At 43.4% G+C, this 19773-nt stretch overlaps 2 protein-coding genes across 4 annotated transcripts in view; one reads left to right on the forward strand and one right to left on the reverse strand.

Annotated features, from left to right (window-relative positions):
• The window catches only part of LOC128701364 (uncharacterized), a 52441-nt gene extending 33634 nt beyond the window's left edge, over positions 1 to 18807 (reverse strand). The window contains exon 1 of the mRNA XM_053795062.2: positions 16653 to 18807. Within this exon, the coding sequence (XP_053651037.1) occupies positions 16653 to 18166 (1514 nt within the window). The 5' untranslated portion in view covers positions 18167 to 18807. The remainder of the gene's footprint in view (positions 1 to 16652) is intronic.
• Positions 1 to 19773, forward strand: part of LOC128701367 (uncharacterized) — a 114827-nt gene that overhangs the window by 49973 nt on the left and 45081 nt on the right. The gene's annotated exons all lie outside the window — the stretch shown is intronic.

Here is a 19773-nt window from a genome sequence, read left to right on the forward strand (position 1 = left end):
CATAAATGTTACTTTGCTCACACTCCAACAGCACGTCAAGTATTAAAAACCATTTGTCTCCATTCACTCCTATCAAACACGCTCACGCATGCCTGCTGGAAGTCCAAGCCCCTCGCACACAAAACCTCCTTTACCCCTCCCTCCAACGTTTCCTAGGCCGACCCCTACCCCGCCTTCCTTCCACTACAGACTGATACACTCTTGAAGTCATTCTGTTTCGCTCCATTCTCTCTACATGTCCGAACCACCTCAACAACCCTTCCTCAGCCCTCTGGACAACAGTTTTGGTAATCCCGCACCTCCTCCTAACTTCCAAACTACGAATTCTCTGCATTATATTATATATATAATATATTATATATATAATATATATAATATATATATATAATATATATATATATATATATATATATATATATATATATATATATATATATATATAGATGAAAAGCTGTAAGTCTTCTCCCTGAAAGTTGGCTGCCTTGGATCAAACGTGTAGCTCATGCTACACGCCAAGGTATTGTCCAGTGTGGGTAGATTGGTAAAGCACTGCGTACCTTGTCCTAAGGTTCGTAGGTTCGAGTCTCCTTCAGCCAGAGATCAGTGTTTGTGTATATTTCGCATGCTCTCGCGAATTCCTTGTATATATATATATATATATATATATATATATATATATATATATATATATATATATATATATATATATATAAAATATTGCTTTCTCTTCGTTTTTTACTGTTTTCCCTGTCCTAAGTGTGTGTGTACGCGTGCAGTAAGCTTCTATCAGGAAAAGACAACCAAAAGTCAACCTAAAGATTTTGACCTTCAAAACCCCTTCATCAAATCATTGACTCGGCAACGCTCATTTTTGTGTAATTAAAGGTTTGTGTACATAGTGTCTATATACCGTATGGCATCACAGCCCACAACACATGCTAGAATGGTAAGAGCAGCACCACACTAAACTGTGCGGCCAGCAGGGGAAACAAACCGCAGGAATAAATGTGAGCAGAAGCAGATGCAACGATGGCACTAATAGCAGGATCAACGGCGATATTAACAGGAGGAACGGTGAGAGCAACAGCAGGAGCAACGGCAACAACCACCACAACAGTAGCAGCGACAGGCGAATGAACAACAGAAGGGGCAGTAGCAGCAGGCAGGCAGCAGGTGACATCCCTTCAGCATGCATACCATCTGTTGGGTAACGGGAGCACTGTACATATCTCCCTTGACCCTCACGACCAACACCTGGAGACGGTATTTCATTCTTCACACACCCCTTACCTTGCCTGCCCCGTCGACACGCACCATCCATACCCACAAAGCGGGCGGCACATTCTGTCCATCCATGTCGGTTATCGTTCCGGGATTCTATAATATTGATCTGGGCTGAGAATATATCACGGCGATGCGAAGAACAGAGATGAAATTTCCTTTTCAAATTGGATACATCAGCAACGTGCTATTTTATTTTGTATGATAGTTGCATACTATCATCACACAGAATGGGGTTGGGAAATAGGGCAAAGGTAAGGGAGCGGGGGCTCACCAATAACAGTGAAAATTGATATAAACATAAGTCGGTGAGAGCAAGAGAGTATTTTGTATGTGAAACGCTTAACCGTGTGGAAAGTTCTCTTGATGGGATCCAGAGGGTTGGAAACGAGAGGAGTGTAGGTACGTAAGTCTTCGACAGGGGCAATTCGGTGGTTGTCTTTGATCGCGAGGATTATACCTTTGTAAAGCTGAATAAAGCCTTGCTTTCTGACTCACGAACCTACACTCCTCGTTTCCAAACCGTGTGGGTTACTGACCACGAGGCATTGAGGAGACTATCTTCCATGGTGCCAAGCACATGACGGACACACAACTTAGTTGTATTCACCTAGTGTGTACCTGAGTTTGAGCACCTGAATCAGAATAAACCACAAACGTAACTGATCCCCACCTAAGGCAAGCTAGAGTGTCACGTGGAGTTGCACCTTTCTTTGTTAGTGTTGACCACGACTGATGCCGCTTCTCTTAGATGAATCATTTTCACTGGTCCTTGAGAGTCAATTTAGGGAATGGGTGCAAGAGTTGGCGATCAAGAAAATTATAACGGATTTTAGTTTTGTGTGCGCGCACGCCTGCCTGTTTGTCTATATACCCACCTATATATGGTTACAGGGGTCGAGTGTCAGCTCCTGGCCTCCCTAAAGGAAAGAGGAGGAGAGTACCTTCATGCTACTGAAGGGCTCTTCATATAGGGTAATAGAGAAACCCTCCCTTTCCTAAGATCAAACATTACCCTCACTCATATTCCCTAGCGCTGTGACCACATAACATTCTTATCCTGGGAGTGGTGGAGGGTGTAATAAGGTTTGATCCAAGGGGAGGGAGGGAAGGTCTAGTTCTTTGGACTAAGTCCATCAGCAGCATCAAGGTTCCCAGGAAGGAGACTTCCCATCTATCCGGAGGTTCCGGGGGTGAACGCCCCCACGGCAGGTCCTTGATCAGGCTTCGTGGTGGATCAGGGCCTTATCGACTAGGCTGTTACTGCTGGCCGCACGTAAACCGACTTACGAAACACAGCCCGGCTGATCGGGCACTGACTTTAGGTATATGCAGTTCCTTCTTGAAGACAGCCAGGGCTCATATGTCGTAAGCCGTCGTAGCTCAAAACAAGTAGTAGCAGCGGTAGCGGCAAAAACCGTAGGTAACAACAACAAAAGAAAAGAGTAACCACCAATAATAACAACAACCAACAGCAACAACTAATATAACCAACCAACCACCACCACCAACAAGAACCAATCAGCAACACCACTAACATCAGTCACGATAAATTTACACTGAAGGAAGGGTAAAGAGATAGGAGGGTCATTAAATATTTATTACACAAATAGTCGCAGTGCTAGGAATAAGATGGACGAGTTGAGACTAGTTGCTAGTGCAGGTAACATAGATGTATTTGCCATTACTGAGACGTGGTTTAATTCAAAAAGTCGGGACATGCCTGCAGAATGTCACATTCAGGGTTTTAAATTGTTCCAAGTAGATAGAAGTATCGGGAAGGGGGGTGGGGTGGCATTGTATGTCCGAGATCGCTTGAACTGTTGCATAAAAACGGGTATTAAGTCTGAAGTAACACATACAGAGTCTGTTTGGATAGAATTTTCAGAGGGGCATGAAAAATTAATTTTAGGTGTGATATACCGTCCCCCAAATTTAGATAGGGACCAAGGGAGACTACTATGGGAGGAAATTGTTAGGGCCACAAGGCACGATAATGTAGTAATTCTAGGAGACTTTAACTTTAGTCATATTGATTGGAATTTCTTGACTGGGAATTTAGAATCATACGATTTCTTAGAAGTAGTTCAGGATTGTTTTTTGAAGCAGTTTGTGACAGAACCGACAAGGGGTAATAACCTGCTTGACTTAGTTCTGGCAAACAATGAATCCCTTGTTAATAATTTAGAAGTTTCAGAGGAACTAGGTGCTAGCGACCACAAATCAATTACATGTAGAATTGAATGGAAGTATGATAGTAGGGATAACTCAGTAACAGTCCCAGATTTTCGCTTAGCAGATTACGATGGGCTTAGAGAACACTTATCATCTGTTGACTGGGGTAACGAAGAGAGCTATCAATATGACAGTTTTCTGAACACAATACATGCTGCTCAAAGAACGTTTATCCCTTATAAGGAAATTAGATCAAATAGAAATGACCCAAAATGGATGAATAATAGGCTGAAATATCTACTAGGGCATAAGAAAGGAATTTATAGGCGTATCAAAAGAGGCGAGGGTCATCTTATGAATCAGTATATTGACATTAAGAGGGACATTAAAAAGGGGATAAGAAAAGCTAAAAGGGACTATGAAATTAAAGTTGCTAGGGATTCTAAAACTAACCCAAAAAGTTTTTTCCAGGTCTATAGAACAAAAGTCAGAGATAAGATAGGTCCCCTTAAAAATAACTATGGGCATCTTACTGACAAAGAGAATGAAATGTGCTCGATTTTAAATAATTATTTTCTCTCGGTTTTTACACAGGAAGACACTAATAATATTCCGGTAATTAATTTTTATAGTGGATCAGAAGAAGATAAATTATGTAACATCACAGTCACTAGTGAAATGGTTGTGAAGCAGATAGACAGACTGAAGCAAAATAAGTCACCGGGTCCTGATGAGGTTTTTTCAAGGGTTCTAAAGGAATGCAAAATGGAAGTCTGTGAACCATTAACTAATATTTTTAATTTATCTCTTCAAACAGGTGCAGTGTCTGATATGTGGAAGATGGCTAATGTAATTCCTATTTTTAAAACAGGGGACAAGTCGTTACCGTCAAATTACCGCCCAATAAGCCTGACCTCAATTGTAGGCAAATTACTAGAGTCAATTATAGCTGAGATTATAAGAAGCCATCTCGATAAGCATAGCTTGATTAATGATACTCAGCATGGATTCACAAGAGGCCGGTCTTGTCTAACTAATTTATTAACTTTTTTCAGTAAAGCTTTTGAGGCTGTTGACCACGATAAAGAATTTGATATTATTTACTTAGATTTTAGTAAGGCATTTGATAGAGTTCTGCACCAAAGACTGTTGAAGAAAGTAGCAGCTCATGGCATTGGGGGAAGAGTGCTCTCGTGGATCGAATCATGGCTCACAGACAGGAAGCAGAGAGTGTCCATAAATGGGGTTAAATCCGAGTGGGGATCAGTAACAAGTGGCGTTCCACAGGGATCAGTCTTGGGCCCGTTGTTGTTTATAATATATATCAATGATCTTGATGAAGGAATTACTAGTGATATGAGCAAATTCGCCGATGACACGAAGATAGGTAGGATAATTGATTCAAACGTAGATGTTAGGGAACTTCAGGAGGATTTAGACAAACTCTACTCTTGGTCAGAAAAGTGGCAGATGCAGTTCAATGTAGATAAATGCAAGGTTCTGAAGCTCGGGAGTGTCCATAACCCTAGCACTTATAAGTTAAATAATGTAGAACTTAGCCATACAGATTCCGAAAAGGACTTGGGGGTTATGGTAAGCAGCAACCTTAAACCAAGACAGCAATGCCTAAGCGTACGTAATAAGGCAAATAGATTACTGGGATTTATATCAAGAAGTGGTATAAACCTTGGTTAGAAAGACACGTAAGCAAACACTATAACATATTTATTAGAAAACGTTTCGGTCCTGGGACCTTGATCACTTCTAACATACAGAGGTAGAAAGACATTATATATATAGGCGGAGAGTGAGATGTGACGCACGTGACCTGAGGAATGTCATAAGAACATAAGAATGGAGGAACACTGTAGAAGGCCTACTGGCCCATGCGAGGCAGGTCCTTATCAAAACAACCTCTGCCTATGATGAGGACCAGTAGACGATGAAATCATGTGACTCCTGTGTTGTTGGGTTGGTGCTGCTTAAGTATCATGTATGCCAATGTTTTTGAAATTTTGTAGTTTCCAGTGTTGCGTTCTATAGTGTCGGTGACGGTGATTAGTGAGGCTTCTAGGCACCGTCGGCGTCTGAGGTCTGGTTCGGTGAGAACGAGTTGTGCCTCGTTCCAGTTCATCAAATGCCCCGTGGAGTCTCTGTGGAGGACACAGGCGTACCTTACATCGTCTCTGTTAGAGGCATTTCGATGCTCATTCAGGCGGACTGCAAGATCTCTGCCTGTCTCGCCTACATATTTCTTGGGACAGAACCCACAGGGGATAGTGTAGACGCCTGCTGTAGAAGTTAGAGGTGTGGGGCTGCGTTTAGTAGTGAGGTCTTTGATAGAGGATGTGTTTATGGTGGAAACGTTGATGTTACTCACAGCAAGTGCCCGGCGAGTATTCGTGGCAACATCGCCACATGGGAGTACTATGAACTGTTTAGGGGGCTGTTCCATGGGCGGTTTGTTGAGGATAGCTTGTGCCTTGAGTCTGCAATCTCGGATGAAGAAAGACGGGAACTGAAGACGTGTAAAGGCTTGTGTTATGTAAGTGCATTCTTCTTCTAGAAAACAAGGGCTGGAGATGCGAAGAGCTCTCAAGAAGAAGCCAATGAGGACTCCTCTCTTAGTGCGGGTATCTTGGTGTGAATAAAAGTGTATAAGATCGTCCTTGTTGGTAGGTTTTCTATACACTTTGAAGAGAAGTTTGTCACTGTCGGGAGATCTGCACAGTAGAACGTCGAGGAAAGGAAGTTTGCCATCATTTTCGAGTTCAAGTGTAAACTTTATTGATGGTTCAACTGCATTGATCTTGTTGAGAAGGGCCTGGATATTGAGACGTCTTGGATAGAAAACCTTTCCTCGACGTTCTACTGTGCAGATCTCCCGACAGTGACAAACTTCTCTTCAAAGTGTATAGAAAACCTACCAACAAGGACGATCTTATACACTTTTATTCACACCAAGATACCCGCACTAAGAGAGGAGTCCTCATTGGCTTCTTCTTGAGAGCTCTTCGCATCTCCAGCCCTTGTTTTCTAGAAGAAGAATGCACTTACATAACACAAGCCTTTACACGTCTTCAGTTCCCGTCTTTCTTCATCCGAGATTGCAGACTCAAGGCACAAGCTATCCTCAACAAACCGCCCATGGAACAGCCCCCTAAACAGTTCATAGTACTCCCATGTGGCGATGTTGCCACGAATACTCGCCGGGCACTTGCTGTGAGTAACATCAACGTTTCCACCATAAACACATCCTCTATCAAAGACCTCACTACTAAACGCAGCCCCACACCTCTAACTTCTACAGCAGGCGTCTACACTATCCCCTGTGGGTTCTGTCCCAAGAAATATGTAGGCGAGACAGGCAGAGATCTTGCAGTCCGCCTGAATGAGCATCGAAATGCCTCTAACAGAGACGATGTAAGGTACGCCTGTGTCCTCCACAGAGACTCCACGGGGCATTTGATGAACTGGAACGAGGCACAACTCGTTCTCACCGAACCAGACCTCAGACGCCGACGGTGCCTAGAAGCCTCACTAATCACCGTCACCGACACTATAGAACGCAACACTGGAAACTACAAAATTTCAAAAACATTGGCATACATGATACTTAAGCAGCACCAACCCAACAACACAGGAGTCACATGATTTCATCGTCTACTGGTCCTCATCATAGGCAGAGGTTGTTTTGATAAGGACCTGCCTCGCATGGGCCAGTAGGCCTTCTACAGTGTTCCTCCATTCTTATGTTCTTATGACATTCCTCAGGTCACGTGCGTCACATCTCACTCTCCGCCTATATATATAATGTCTTTCTACCTCTGTATGTTAGAAGTGATCAAGGTCCCAGGACCGAAACGTTTTCTAATAAATATGTTATAGTGTTTGCTTACGTGTCTTTCTAAACCAACTATCAAGAAGGCAAATAGATTACTGGGTTTTATATCAAGAAGTGTAAGCAACAGAAGTCCAGAGGTCATACTGCAGCTTTATACATCATTAGTAAGGCCTCACCTAGATTATGCAGCTCAGTTCTGGTCTCCATATTACAGAATGGACATAAATTCGTTAGAAAACATTCAGCGTAGGATGACTAAATTAATACATAGCATTAGAAATCTTCCTTATGAAGAAAGATTGAAGACTCTTAAGTTACATTCACTTGTTAGACGAAGAATGAGGGGAGACCTGATCGAAGTGTATAAGTGGAAGATAGGTATTAATAAAGGGGATATTAACAAGGTCTTGAGGATATCTCTCCAAGAGAGAACCCGCAGTAATGGATTTAAATTAGATAAGTTTAGATTTAGAAAGGACATAGGAAAGTATTGGTTTGGAAATAGGGTAGTTGATGAGTGGAACAGTCTACCTAGTTGGGTTATTGAGGCTAGGACTTTGGGTAGTTTCAAATTTAGGTTGGATAAGTACATGAGTGCGAGAGGTTGGATTTGAGTGGGACTTGCACATCAGAGCTTATTTCTTGGGTAGCATTGAAAATTGGGTTGGTCAAATGTTTGTTAGTGGGATGAATTGTAAAGGACCTGCCTAGTATGGGCCAACAGGCCTGCTGCAGTGTTCCTCCTTTCTTATGTTCTTATAAGAAAGGAGGAACACTGCAGCAGGCCTGTTGGCCCATACTAGGCAGGTCCTTTACAATTCATCCCACTAACAGACATTTGACCAACCCAATTTTCAATGCTACCCAAGAAATAAGCTCTGATGTGCAAGTCCCACTCAAATCCAACCCCTCCCACTCATGTACTTATCCAACTTAAATTTGAAACTACCCAAAGTCCTAGCCTCAATAACCCAACTAGGTAGACTGTTCCACTCATCAACTACCCTATTTCCAAACCAATACTTTCCTATGTCCTTTCTAAATCTAAACTTATCTAATTTAAATCCATTACTGCGGGTTCTCTCTTGGAGAGATATCCTCAAGACCTTGTTAATATCTCCTTTATTAATACCTATCTTCCACTTATACACATCGATCAGGTCTCCCCTCATTCTTCGTCTAACAAGTGAATGTAACTTAAGAGTATTCAATCTTTCTTCATAAGGAAGATTTCTAATGCTATGTATTAATTTAGTCATCCTACGCTGAATGTTTTCTAACGAATTTATGTCCATTCTGTAATATGGAGACCAGAACTGAGCTGCATAATCTAGGTGAGGCCTTACTAATGATGTATAAAGCTGCAGTATGACCTCTGGACTTCTATTGCTTACACTTCTTGATATAAATCCCAGTAATCTATTTGCCTTATTACGTACGCTTAGGCATTGCTGTCTTGGTTTAAGGTTGCTGCTCACCATAACCCCCAAGTCCTTTTCGCAATCTGTATGGCTAAGTTCTACATTATTTAACTTATAAGTGCTAGGGTTATGGACACTCCCGAGCTTCAGAACCTTGCATTTATCTACATTGAACTGCATCTGCCACTTTTCTGACCAAGAGTAGAGTTTGTCTAAATCCTCCTGAAGTTCCCTAGCATCTACATTTGAATCAATTATCCTACCTATCTTCGTGTCATCGGCGAATTTGCTCATATCACTAGTTATTCCTTCATCAAGATCATTGATATATATTATAAACAAAAACGGGCCCAAGACTGATCCCTGTGGAACACCACTTGTTACAGATCCCCACTCGGATTTAATCCCATTTATGGACACTCTCTGCTTCCTGTCTGTCAGCCATGATTCGATCCACGAGAGCACCCTTCCCCCAATGCCATGAGCTGCTACTTTCTTCAACAGTCTTTGGTGCAGACCCCACATTTAGTGTAGAAACTGGTATAAACCTTGGTAATAAATACAGACAAGTTGGTTTAGAAAGACACGTAAGCAAACACTATGACATATTTATTAGAAAACGTTTCGGTCCTGGGACCTTGATCACTTCTAACATACAGAGGTAGAAAGGCATTATATATATAGGCGGTGAGTGAGGTGTGACGCACGTGACCTGAGGAATGTCATAAGAACATAAAAATGGAGGAACACTGTAGAAGGCCTACTGGCCCATGCGAGGCAGGTCCTTATCAAAACAACCTCTGCCTATGATGAAGAGGTAGACGTTGAAATCATGTGACTCCTGTGTTGTTGGGTTGGTGCTGCTTAAGTATCATGTATGCCAATGTTTTTGAAATTTTGTAGTTTCCAGTGTTGCGTTCTATAGTGTCGGTGACGGCGATTAGTGAGGCTTCTAGGCACCGTCGGCGTCTGAGGTCTGGTTCGGTGAGAACGAGTTGTAGACATTCTTTATTCGTTCGCCGCCCCTGTTTGCTCCGTCCCTTTTCTCTTCGCCTACATTCACTCTTGTCTTCCCTTCAGTTACCACCTTTATATGTTCATGTAGCATCTCACTTTTCCCTACCCCCCTGGGAAGTTCCAGCTGTTCGGGTCTGTTCTTTCTCACTCCCTTGCTCGAAAGCTCAACTGCCTACGGTGGCTTCCCGCTCTCTTTTTCTTGATCACTTCCACTCCCATTCTCATGCCACCGCTGTGTACACAGATGGCTCTAAGTCTTCAGACGGCGTCGGATTCGCAGCAGTGTTTCCGGACAGCGTCTTGCGGGGGCATTTACTATCTTCAGCTAGCATTTTTACTGCTGAACTGTATGCCATTCTTGCAGCACTTATTCGTATCGCATCTATGCCTGTGTCATCATTTGTAGTAGTCTCAGACTCCCTTAGTGCTCTACAGGCTATACGAAAATTTGATACATCTCATCCCCTAGTTCTCCGTATCCAACTTTGGCTACGCCGTATCTCTACCAAACATAAAGATATTGTTTTTTGTTGGGTCCCTGGTCATGTCGACGTACAGGGCAATGAACAGGCAGACACTGCTGCGCGGTCAGCAGTACATGACCTACCAATTTCCTATCGAGGTGTTCCATTTCTGGACTATTTTGCTGCAATAGCTACCCACCTTCGCACCCGTTGGCAACAACGTTGGTCAACTCTGCTTGGTAACAAACTTCATTCTATTAAACCGAGCATAGGTTACTGGCCGTCTTCTTGTCATCAGTACAGAGGTTGGGAGACCACTCTCTCCCGCCTTCGCATTGGCCACACTCGTCTTACTCATGGGTATCTCATGGAGAGGCACCCTGTTCCTCTCTGTGAGCAGTGTTAAGTTCCAGTATCGATTAGCCACATTCTGTTAGACTGCCCTCTCTATCAACGAGCACGCAGAATTTACCTCCAACGTCGTCTTCGTTCTACTACTCTCTCTTTACCTTCCCTTCTTGCTGATGGACCCTCCTTTAATCCTGACTCTCTCATTGACTTCTTGACAACGACTGATTTACTCCACAAACTCTGATGATACTTTTCGCACTCCCCTCAGCCCTTTCTAGTTCAGTCTCTTGCTGCCCTTTACCCTTTCACCATCCACTGCCCCGCTGTTATCCGTAACCTATTACTCATCCATCTCCCTTTTGCCACCTGATGCCCTCGCTTCCTTCCTGCCCTGCAGCGCTGTATAGTCCTTGTGGCTTAGCGCTTCTTTTTGATTATAATAATAATAATAATCTCCTTCACGAATAAAAATATGGGTATTTGTTTGGCAGGCGAGTAGTAATACGACCAATGTTCGTAGCGAATGTTTAAAAAGTTTGTACAGCAGGGGTTAGTATAGGGCTTGCTGGTTACTTTTATTTGGGTGGTGGGTGGTAGTACATCCGTGTGTGTTATCTGTATGGAGGAGAGGCGGAGAGAGTGGTAATAATTGCAAAACAGTTAGAAAATAGTTTGGCTGGACCTTGGTGGGTGAGGCACGCTCTGCTTGGCAGCAGTTTCCTCGCACTTCTCCCTCCCCCCCCTCCCATATCACAGACCCTCTCCCCTCATCCACGTTCCTGTGTAGATCCAGTAAATCCACTGAAAGTCAATTAGGCAGTTATTAAGTAATTTACCTATAATGCACAGAAGCCTCGACAGATTCACCCTTAAATTATTTAAAAATTATTTTGAAAAATACACAATGCACAATTTAATTAATAACGGTTATGGGGAATTGAAACTGGTAAAGATAAGAAGTAATGCATCGGAGGGAAGGAAAGAAGCTAGAAGTGCTTAGAATAAACATCATTGAATCAAGAGAGAAACAAAGAAACAATACGAAAATATCTAGTGGCCAAGGCACCACCAGTGAAGAGGGTTTCTTCATGCCGGTGAAGGGCTTTTCATACAAGGAATTAGAGCTACTATTCCATTATATCAAATCTGACTAATATATATCTTTGTGATACATTTGTGATGTGTATGATACTCGTGTGATAACTGTATCATACCTGCGGGATACTTAAAAATTATAGCACAGATGAAAGGGATGACACATGCAGCAGTGAGAAACATATTAACTACTGGCACACAACACACGGGAACAACAAGAGACAGAACCAACCTGTTGCATACCATGAACCGAACAAGGCAAGACAACCAATCTGTTGCACACCACCGTGAACTGAACAAGACAGAACCAACCTGTTGCACATCATGAACTGAACAAGACAGAACCAACCTGTTGCACACCACCATGAACTGAACAAGACAAGACAAACAACCTGTTGCACATCATGAACTGAACAAGACAGAACCAACCTGTTGCACACCACCATGACCTGAGCAAGACAAGACAACCAACCTGTTGCACATCATGAACTGAACAAGACAGAACCAACCTGTTGCACACCACCATGAACTGAACAAGACAAGACAACCAACCTGTTGCACATCATGAACTGAACAAGACAGAACCAACCTGTTGCACACCACCATGAAATGAACAAGACAGAACCAACCTGTTGCACACCACCATGAACTGAACAAGACAAGATAGAACTAACCCGCTACACACACTATGGACGGAGCCAGGAAATTAACATCTTGAAGGCGAACATAAAGTGCGCGAATAACAACGGTGAATCTGAAGAGAATGTTTACACTGATTTTGTTTTACCGTAGTTTTTGTAGTGAATGGAAGTGGTGAGGAGTAGGGGTAGGAAGAGGTGGTGGTGGTGTAATTACGACTTGTCCATTGAGTGTTCAGTTCGCATGTGTTTGTGAAAGAACTGAATAAACGTTTGATGATGTAATGTGCTGAGATGGTATTGTGTGGAGCACGAAGACTAGGTGCTGGATGATTTGGGGGGTGTCAGGAGGGGATAATGTACGAGGGGAATGGCAGTAGGGGATAATGTACGAGGGGAATGGCAGTAGGGGATAATGTACGAGGGGAAGTGTCAGGAGGGAGTAATGTACGAGGGGATGTCAGGAGGGATAATAATGTGTGAGGGGGGTGTAGAGGGCGGCCCTAAGCTGTGATTGATACACTATTTCTTCTAACCTACTCGACACTCCATATGAGGTATCGAGTTGGTTAGAGGAATATGTAATGTGGTTGCAGGGATCTTTTCGCAGCTCCTGGCCCGCCTCTTCGCTGGTCACTACTAGGTCCACTCACCCTGCTTAATGAGCTTTATCATATCTCTTCTTAAAGCTATGTATGGACAAGAGCGGGGGTAGCATTTTAGAGGAATAGCAACAGCAGAGGGAAAGGGGTAAGAGAAGAGGAGTAAAGAGGTACATGTTATATTAAAGGTATATATCGTCCGCATCAGTCGTCCCAGCATCGGTTGCCTTGCTGCTGCAACGCCAGAGATATATAAGCATGTCACGCCATAGATGTATAAACTTGTCACGCCAGACATAAACAGTCACAAATCCCATTTGATCCAAAGACTTGCTAAGCTATTTAGGTTTCATACGCAGTCATTATGACTCTAAGGTTGTGTACTTACACATTCCTTACTATACAGGCACCCTGCCCCAGGAGGGAAGGAAGATTAAAAAACTGAACGGTTGTATTTCCTTTGCTAATCTGCAATATGTTCTTTCGTGTGGAGGTCTTGAAATTTACTGTTGTTGGTAGTGGGGGAGGGGGAAGAGGCTAACAGTTAGTGACGGCAGATGGCAGTGTTTTTGGTGCGGATGTAGAGTTCCTTATGTTACCCCGTGATGATAATGTTATTGTTTATGATTATGTAACGAGGGCTGACACATGTTGTAGCTAAGACGCGTAAGTTTTAGTGGCAGCAAGGGAAGAGGGCAACATGTAGAAATGTACGAGTAGTTTTCTACGTTTGTGTGTAAATTGGGGTCAGGCTGGGTTAGTACCACTTACCTAACCAGCCAACCAACCAGCCACCACCAACATGGAAAAGACCACAATTATATACAGAAAAAAAAGTGGTAGCTAAATGATAAAATATTGTTTCACAACTTGGTAGAATTCTAGAATTAGATCCAGGACGAGGTAGTGTTACGATGACTGGTAACTTTAAAATATATGATAAAGTGAAGACGGGACGCAACAAGGCTGGTCCCAGAACTGAAAAGCTGGGATATTAAGTAGACTTTACTAAACTTATCATAAAAGTTCCAAGGCCCGGAGGAGACATCATCACAAAATAAAAAATACCCAGAGCCATCGAACAAAGGGCCTCGAAGGGCACAGCATGAAAGAATACACACATGGAAACGAAGTTCACGTGAGCCAGATGGCTGATTCAAACCACGACACCTGGCAACTTCAAGGCTACTTCAACCCACACTGCTACCTGCTTCAACCAAATGACAGCTTCAGTTTCAAATGATGAAGGTATTAGCGTAGCAATATTTTTTTTTTTTACCGCTACGACCTCTCCTTTTTTTACACGGCGAGAGGTTGCCTGCTGTAGTCTTCTGGGTGAGAGAGAAGAGAGAGGTGGACATAACGCTTGATGAGAGTGGTGGATGACTAGGAGTTGCGGCTCCCAGGCAGATAGGTTTATTGAGGGTCTCCTAATGAGTGTTGGGATTGGTGGTGGCCAGTCGGTGTGAGGGGCAATTGGTTACCAAGAGGCAATCCCACGATGTAGCGGCTTGGGGTATTTCCTTGTGACTTCGGTTCGTGTTCATACGGTTCGTGTTATCTTTGGCTTCCTGCCTCAGGGTTGTCTGTTGTGGCTTTTGAGTCTGGCGGTCTTTTCACTCACAGGATGAGTGTCGAAACAAAATTTGCGTGGTACTGGCTTTTTATGTGACCATTCTCTATCTAGCTCATTATAAACACTGTAGTGAGATGCTTAGCTGTGTGTGCTTCAGCATTTATCACCCCAGGACATCCCACTACTTGACATCACAAACAATCCCTATCCCATGAAATTAATAACAAAATTCTCCACATGCAGTATGATTGAATTAGATTTTATGAAAGAAAAACCTATGTCGGTCTTCCAGTATAAGAAATGGAGGTTCGATCCTTCAGACCGCTCTTGGGCTACTGACTAGTGAGAGAACGGAAGTGTTGTCATCGTAATACAATAGGATGATGTATAGATAAGTACAAATACTAGGAAACGCGTCTGTCTCGTGCTCAGCAGACAGAGGATCAAGTTTCCACCACGTTTTGCACTGAATAACCCACATAGGTTTAGCTCCTAACATGAATTAAACAAATTAAACTACACTGGGATGATAAAATAGAGAAGTGTTAGTGTTCATAACTAGGCTTCCACCTGAGACTGAAACTGGCTGCCATACTGCTGCTGCCGTGTTGCATAGTCACCCGTTAACGTACTTTAAAAAAATCAATGAAATCGTTAAAAGATAAGTCTCATACTTGTTTCTGAAGCCAGAACTACATGTACGAATTATTTTATCAAGGAATTAATGTTAAATATTTTTGGATTATCTCTCGCATAGTCCTTACGAAATGTGAGCAAGAATATGTTGATAATGATATACCGACAAGTTGATGATTAAGACACATGGACAACAATTGGGCATTATTTTTGAAACATTTCGCCTATGCAGTAGGCTTCGTCAGTCAAATACTACACCTGTTACCTCTGCATTTGACTGAAGAAGCCTACTGTGTATGCGAAACGTTTCAACAATAAAGATACCGAACTGTTGCACATGTCTTAGTTGTGAATAAGACTGATGTTTTTGACTAGATTTACATAAAAAAAATAAAGAAGATTTTGGATATAACAGGTAATTTTGAAATCTCAAATAGGAGTTTTAAAACTCCTTGTTACACAGTAATGACTTCAAATACAGCAGAAGTGCAGACACAAGATTAGACTACAAAGTTTCAATGCTTGACTTCAAATGCCCTTAGCAGTTCGATTTGTATAGAGATGTTAAGCACATGGCACGTAAAGGTGTGTGGATAAAGAAACGACCCAACAGTGCACTGTATCATATATTAATGTAATAAAATGCAACCCCTTCGGAGACAGATGCAAGGAAATCCTACAGGAAATGACAAATCACATAATTGTTAATACCTGTAAACCTGAGATTGTATATACGTACTGCGTCAACTGGTGTGATAACTACGATGGTATTGTGTATCCATGAAATAAATGCCAAATGATAGATCTTTTTGGTTGCCTTAGATATTTTTATTATTGATGAATTACATTGTTGTTGATAATTTCACAACTTGAAAAGTAAAGTCGGATTAAGTGCAAGACACAATGGTGGAGAGAAGACAAAAATCGTAGCATTACGCCACTTCACATGGATTCTTCAGCTTCAGCTGCTGTATAGCCCTTGTGGCTTAGCGCTTCTTTTTTATTATAATAATTCAGCTTCAGCTGAAGAATCCATGTGACAGCAATTTTGTTTTTGTCTGTTAATAGAAGTTTTAGTTAATTTACCTTCACCTAACATAAACACTGACAAAGGAAACTTAGGGTTGTGGGGGGTAAGGCTTAGTGCAATAATTACTGTTGCAAGTTCTCTGGATCATAGAAGAAAATACTTTAGTAAACTTTAAGAGTAGGCTGGGTGGAACAGTAAAAAATATTCAACCTGTTTAAAAAAAATATTTTGCTTCTCGTGGCATTCTTAGCCAATTTTTTTTTTTTTTGTACGGATAACTCTTCACATAAGAAAAAAGTTTTTTCCATATGACTTCCGTGAAAGCCTAGATATTGGACCAATAGGTCTACGGCACTTTTTCAGCTCATATTTTTATAGTAACAGGTGTGTTTTGGTAATTTATATCGCCAAGTGATTTAAAAGGTTAACACGTGAGCAAACAAAATTAGATTTTTTTTCGGCCCTGGGACCTTCGTCACTTTTAATGTCATTTTAAAGCAACACGAGAGTGTACTAACTTACCTGGAGAAGGGTGTGAGGGCAGCCTGGACGGGTCCCACCTGCCTCCAAGCATTGTTGGCCCTGCAAAGGAGTGCCCTGAGGCAGGCAGGTCTGGCCCTGGCTCGGGCATACAATGTACTCATGTCCAGCCCCACGGGGGAAACCTGCGTCACCAGGGAGAACCACCGGTCCGTCCAGTGTCCCGATGATTTCCTCGTCAGAGAGTTCTCGTCCTCCACCATTCCCTCACGCCGCACCTGCTGCTGACCCTCGCTCTTGTGCACCCGACTGTACCTGGAGTTGTACTCACGACGGTTACCGGCCGCGCTGTTCTTGGTGGCGTAGGGCACCGTGTTTGTTTCAGAAGATACCCTTGATTGTTGGAGATACTGGACTAGAGACTTGCTGAAGTGGTGGTCGCCGCCACTGTCCGACCGTCCTTCACCCACGGAATTCTGCGAGGTGAGGCTGCCTCTTAGAGCTGAGGCCAAAGCCGGGACAACGTTGACTCTCTGCTGGGCGCGTCCCAGTGCCGTGAGGGCCGCTAGGGCAGCTTGTAGCTGCGTCAGGCTCAACTTACTCAAGGTGCTCAGCAGGGAGGGCAGGTCGTTCATGTGGGAGGGGAGGCCGCGGCCCTCATCACCCCCGAGCACTTCCTGCAGGGCACGAGCAGCTCCGCCTTCAGTAGTAAGAGTAGCGTACAGCTCCTGCAGGGGCTCATATATGCGCGGATGGAGCAGCTCCGTGGCCAGAGCTGCAGGTGATGAACCGATCTCCGTCATTAGTCGCTGTTTCGCCTGCTGCAGCCATTTTGTGGTGTCGCCAGAGGTGTTATGAATCATTAAGGACTGCAGCTTGGTTTGTAGGAGATTCAGCCAGGGAGGTGTCTCACAGTGTACGGCGCGTCCTACCTCCACTACTGCTACGTCGTCAGGCATGGCTCGGGAGAGCAAGTTAGCGGCATACTGCGAACTGTGCACCTTGATCACCAACTCGTCCAACACCTTCTGTACCTGCCACTGTATGACGCGCTCTGACAGTCCCCCAGGCTCCCCCTTGATGTACTTGTTCGCAGCGTACACAACCACGGCCAGCAGGTTGAAGAGACCTACTAGCAGCACTATGGCGTCGTCTTCAGAGGGGCTTACCGCGTATTCCTCTCGACCTTCCAGGCTTCCATAATGGAATTGACTCACGAAACGAGGAGTTTGTGTCTTTCTCAGACGACGTTGTGACGTCGGTCGTGGAGTGGTAGTTGTAGTAGTGGTGGTGGTAGAATGCCTTCTTTGCTGTCGTCTTTGGTTTGCTGTGGTATAAGAGGAGTGGCGCGATATGAGCTGCTGAAGTTGGTCTAGAGTGTAGCTGCTACTCAGGGAGTGTTGGTCGAGTGATGATTGAGCCTCGTTATTGGCGGTGGGGAAGCCTGTTCGTATGGCTCTTGATCTCATCATTGGCAGCTGCAGTAACGGCTGGTTCAGTGGCAAGAATGACCCTTCTATTCCCCACCCTCCTAACACCTGAGACGCCAGTGCCATGCCTAGGCTTTATAAGATCCCTGCTAATTTACGAGCTGACTTCAGAGTAACACTTTTCCTATCGCCATGCTGCTACAACTTCGAAGTGAACCGCCTCAGCGTTCTTCTTTGCAACACTTCAGAATTTACACTTCTCTTGGTTTTAAATGCTATCAGTATCCAGAGCACACAATGTTAAATTTTAATGTTTGGGTGAGAAATGTCACGAGTATTTATAGGCGAACTCGAGTGACCGACTATGGTGTCGAGCGAGTGGCGTTAGCGTGGAGGGTAGGAGCAGCACAACTGAGGTGTGTATGATCACGACGGCAGTGAGCTACAGACTGTCTGTGTACCTAAACTCGAGTTCCGTCCACCCTTACCACCCCCACCTAATCCTACGCAAGCCCAATAGCACTCCCTCCCTTCTTCGGCACCTCTTTCCCTAGTATTCGCCATCTGTTTCACCTCACCCACTTCACCCCACCTCCACCTTTCTTCCCACTCATCCCCAGTTCCTAATTGTGAACCCATACTGATTTTTAAAACGTCATTGGTTGATTTTTCGCTCAACGTCAACCTTTCTGCGTTTCTTTTTTTTTTAAGTTGTAGTAAAATAAATTAATTTAAATTAGGTTAAGTTGTGTTTGGTTAGATGATTTATAAAAAAAAGCGTAATCAGCAAATTAGAAAATAGCTGTAATACGTCTAGTAACGAAGTGGCGCAGGGAAAAATAGAAAACGTGGAATGGTTGACGTTCTTCACTCTTGGTTCGAGAATTGTTACTTTACCATTAGTCCTGTTTTGTAGCAATACAAAACAGGTACTTGGCTGTTAGTCTAGTGTTGTGGGTTACATATTGTGGAGAAATTTCATTGCAAATAGAGAAGACGATATGTCTGTTGGAAGGAAGGTTCCTTGATGTTGGTGAGGGGCTCTTGATTTAGGGAATTGGATCTGTGCTCCAGTTCCCCGAATTAAGCCTGAATGCCTTCCACATCCCCCCCTAGGCGCTGTATAATCCTCCGGGTTTAGCGCTTCCCCCTTGATTATAATAATAATAATGTTGGAGGAGGGAGGCGGGCGACTACAGAAGCTTTGAGGAGCCTTGGGGAAGCAGTCTGCATGGAAGGTGGTCTACAGGACACGTCTCGAAGCAGCGTTATTGAATTTTTTTATTTGTAAGGAAGAGGTAATTTTCGGGGTTTCAGACTCCCTTTTAGCACCGCCCCCGTGCTGGAAATATTCAGGCGTTGGGTGGAAGGTCTGAATCAGGAAAAAGCAGTAAAAATCAGGTTTGATCCAGGAACAAGTCAGCCTCGTAAATTCTACGCCGATTTCTCACTCCTGTGTAATACAAAATTAATTTTGGTCGAATGTTTGTTTTTGATCATGGGATTCTAGGTGAAACTGCCGAAGGCAGGTCCTCGTGCCTTTCAGGAGGGTGCCTTAAAGACACTGAATGGATTTTAATCCAAGGAACTGAAGCAGTCTTCCCCTCCTCAGCTCGAATCTGAAAGTTAAGACACATGTGCAACATCTGGATATCTTTATTGTAGACGTTTCGCCATCCAGTGGCTTTATCAATACAGATTCTAGGACATAATAGGAAGACAGTAGAACTATA

The sequence above is a fragment of the Cherax quadricarinatus genome, chromosome 72, assembly GCF_038502225.1.
Source record: "Cherax quadricarinatus isolate ZL_2023a chromosome 72, ASM3850222v1, whole genome shotgun sequence".
Lineage (NCBI taxonomy): Eukaryota > Metazoa > Arthropoda > Malacostraca > Decapoda > Parastacidae > Cherax > Cherax quadricarinatus.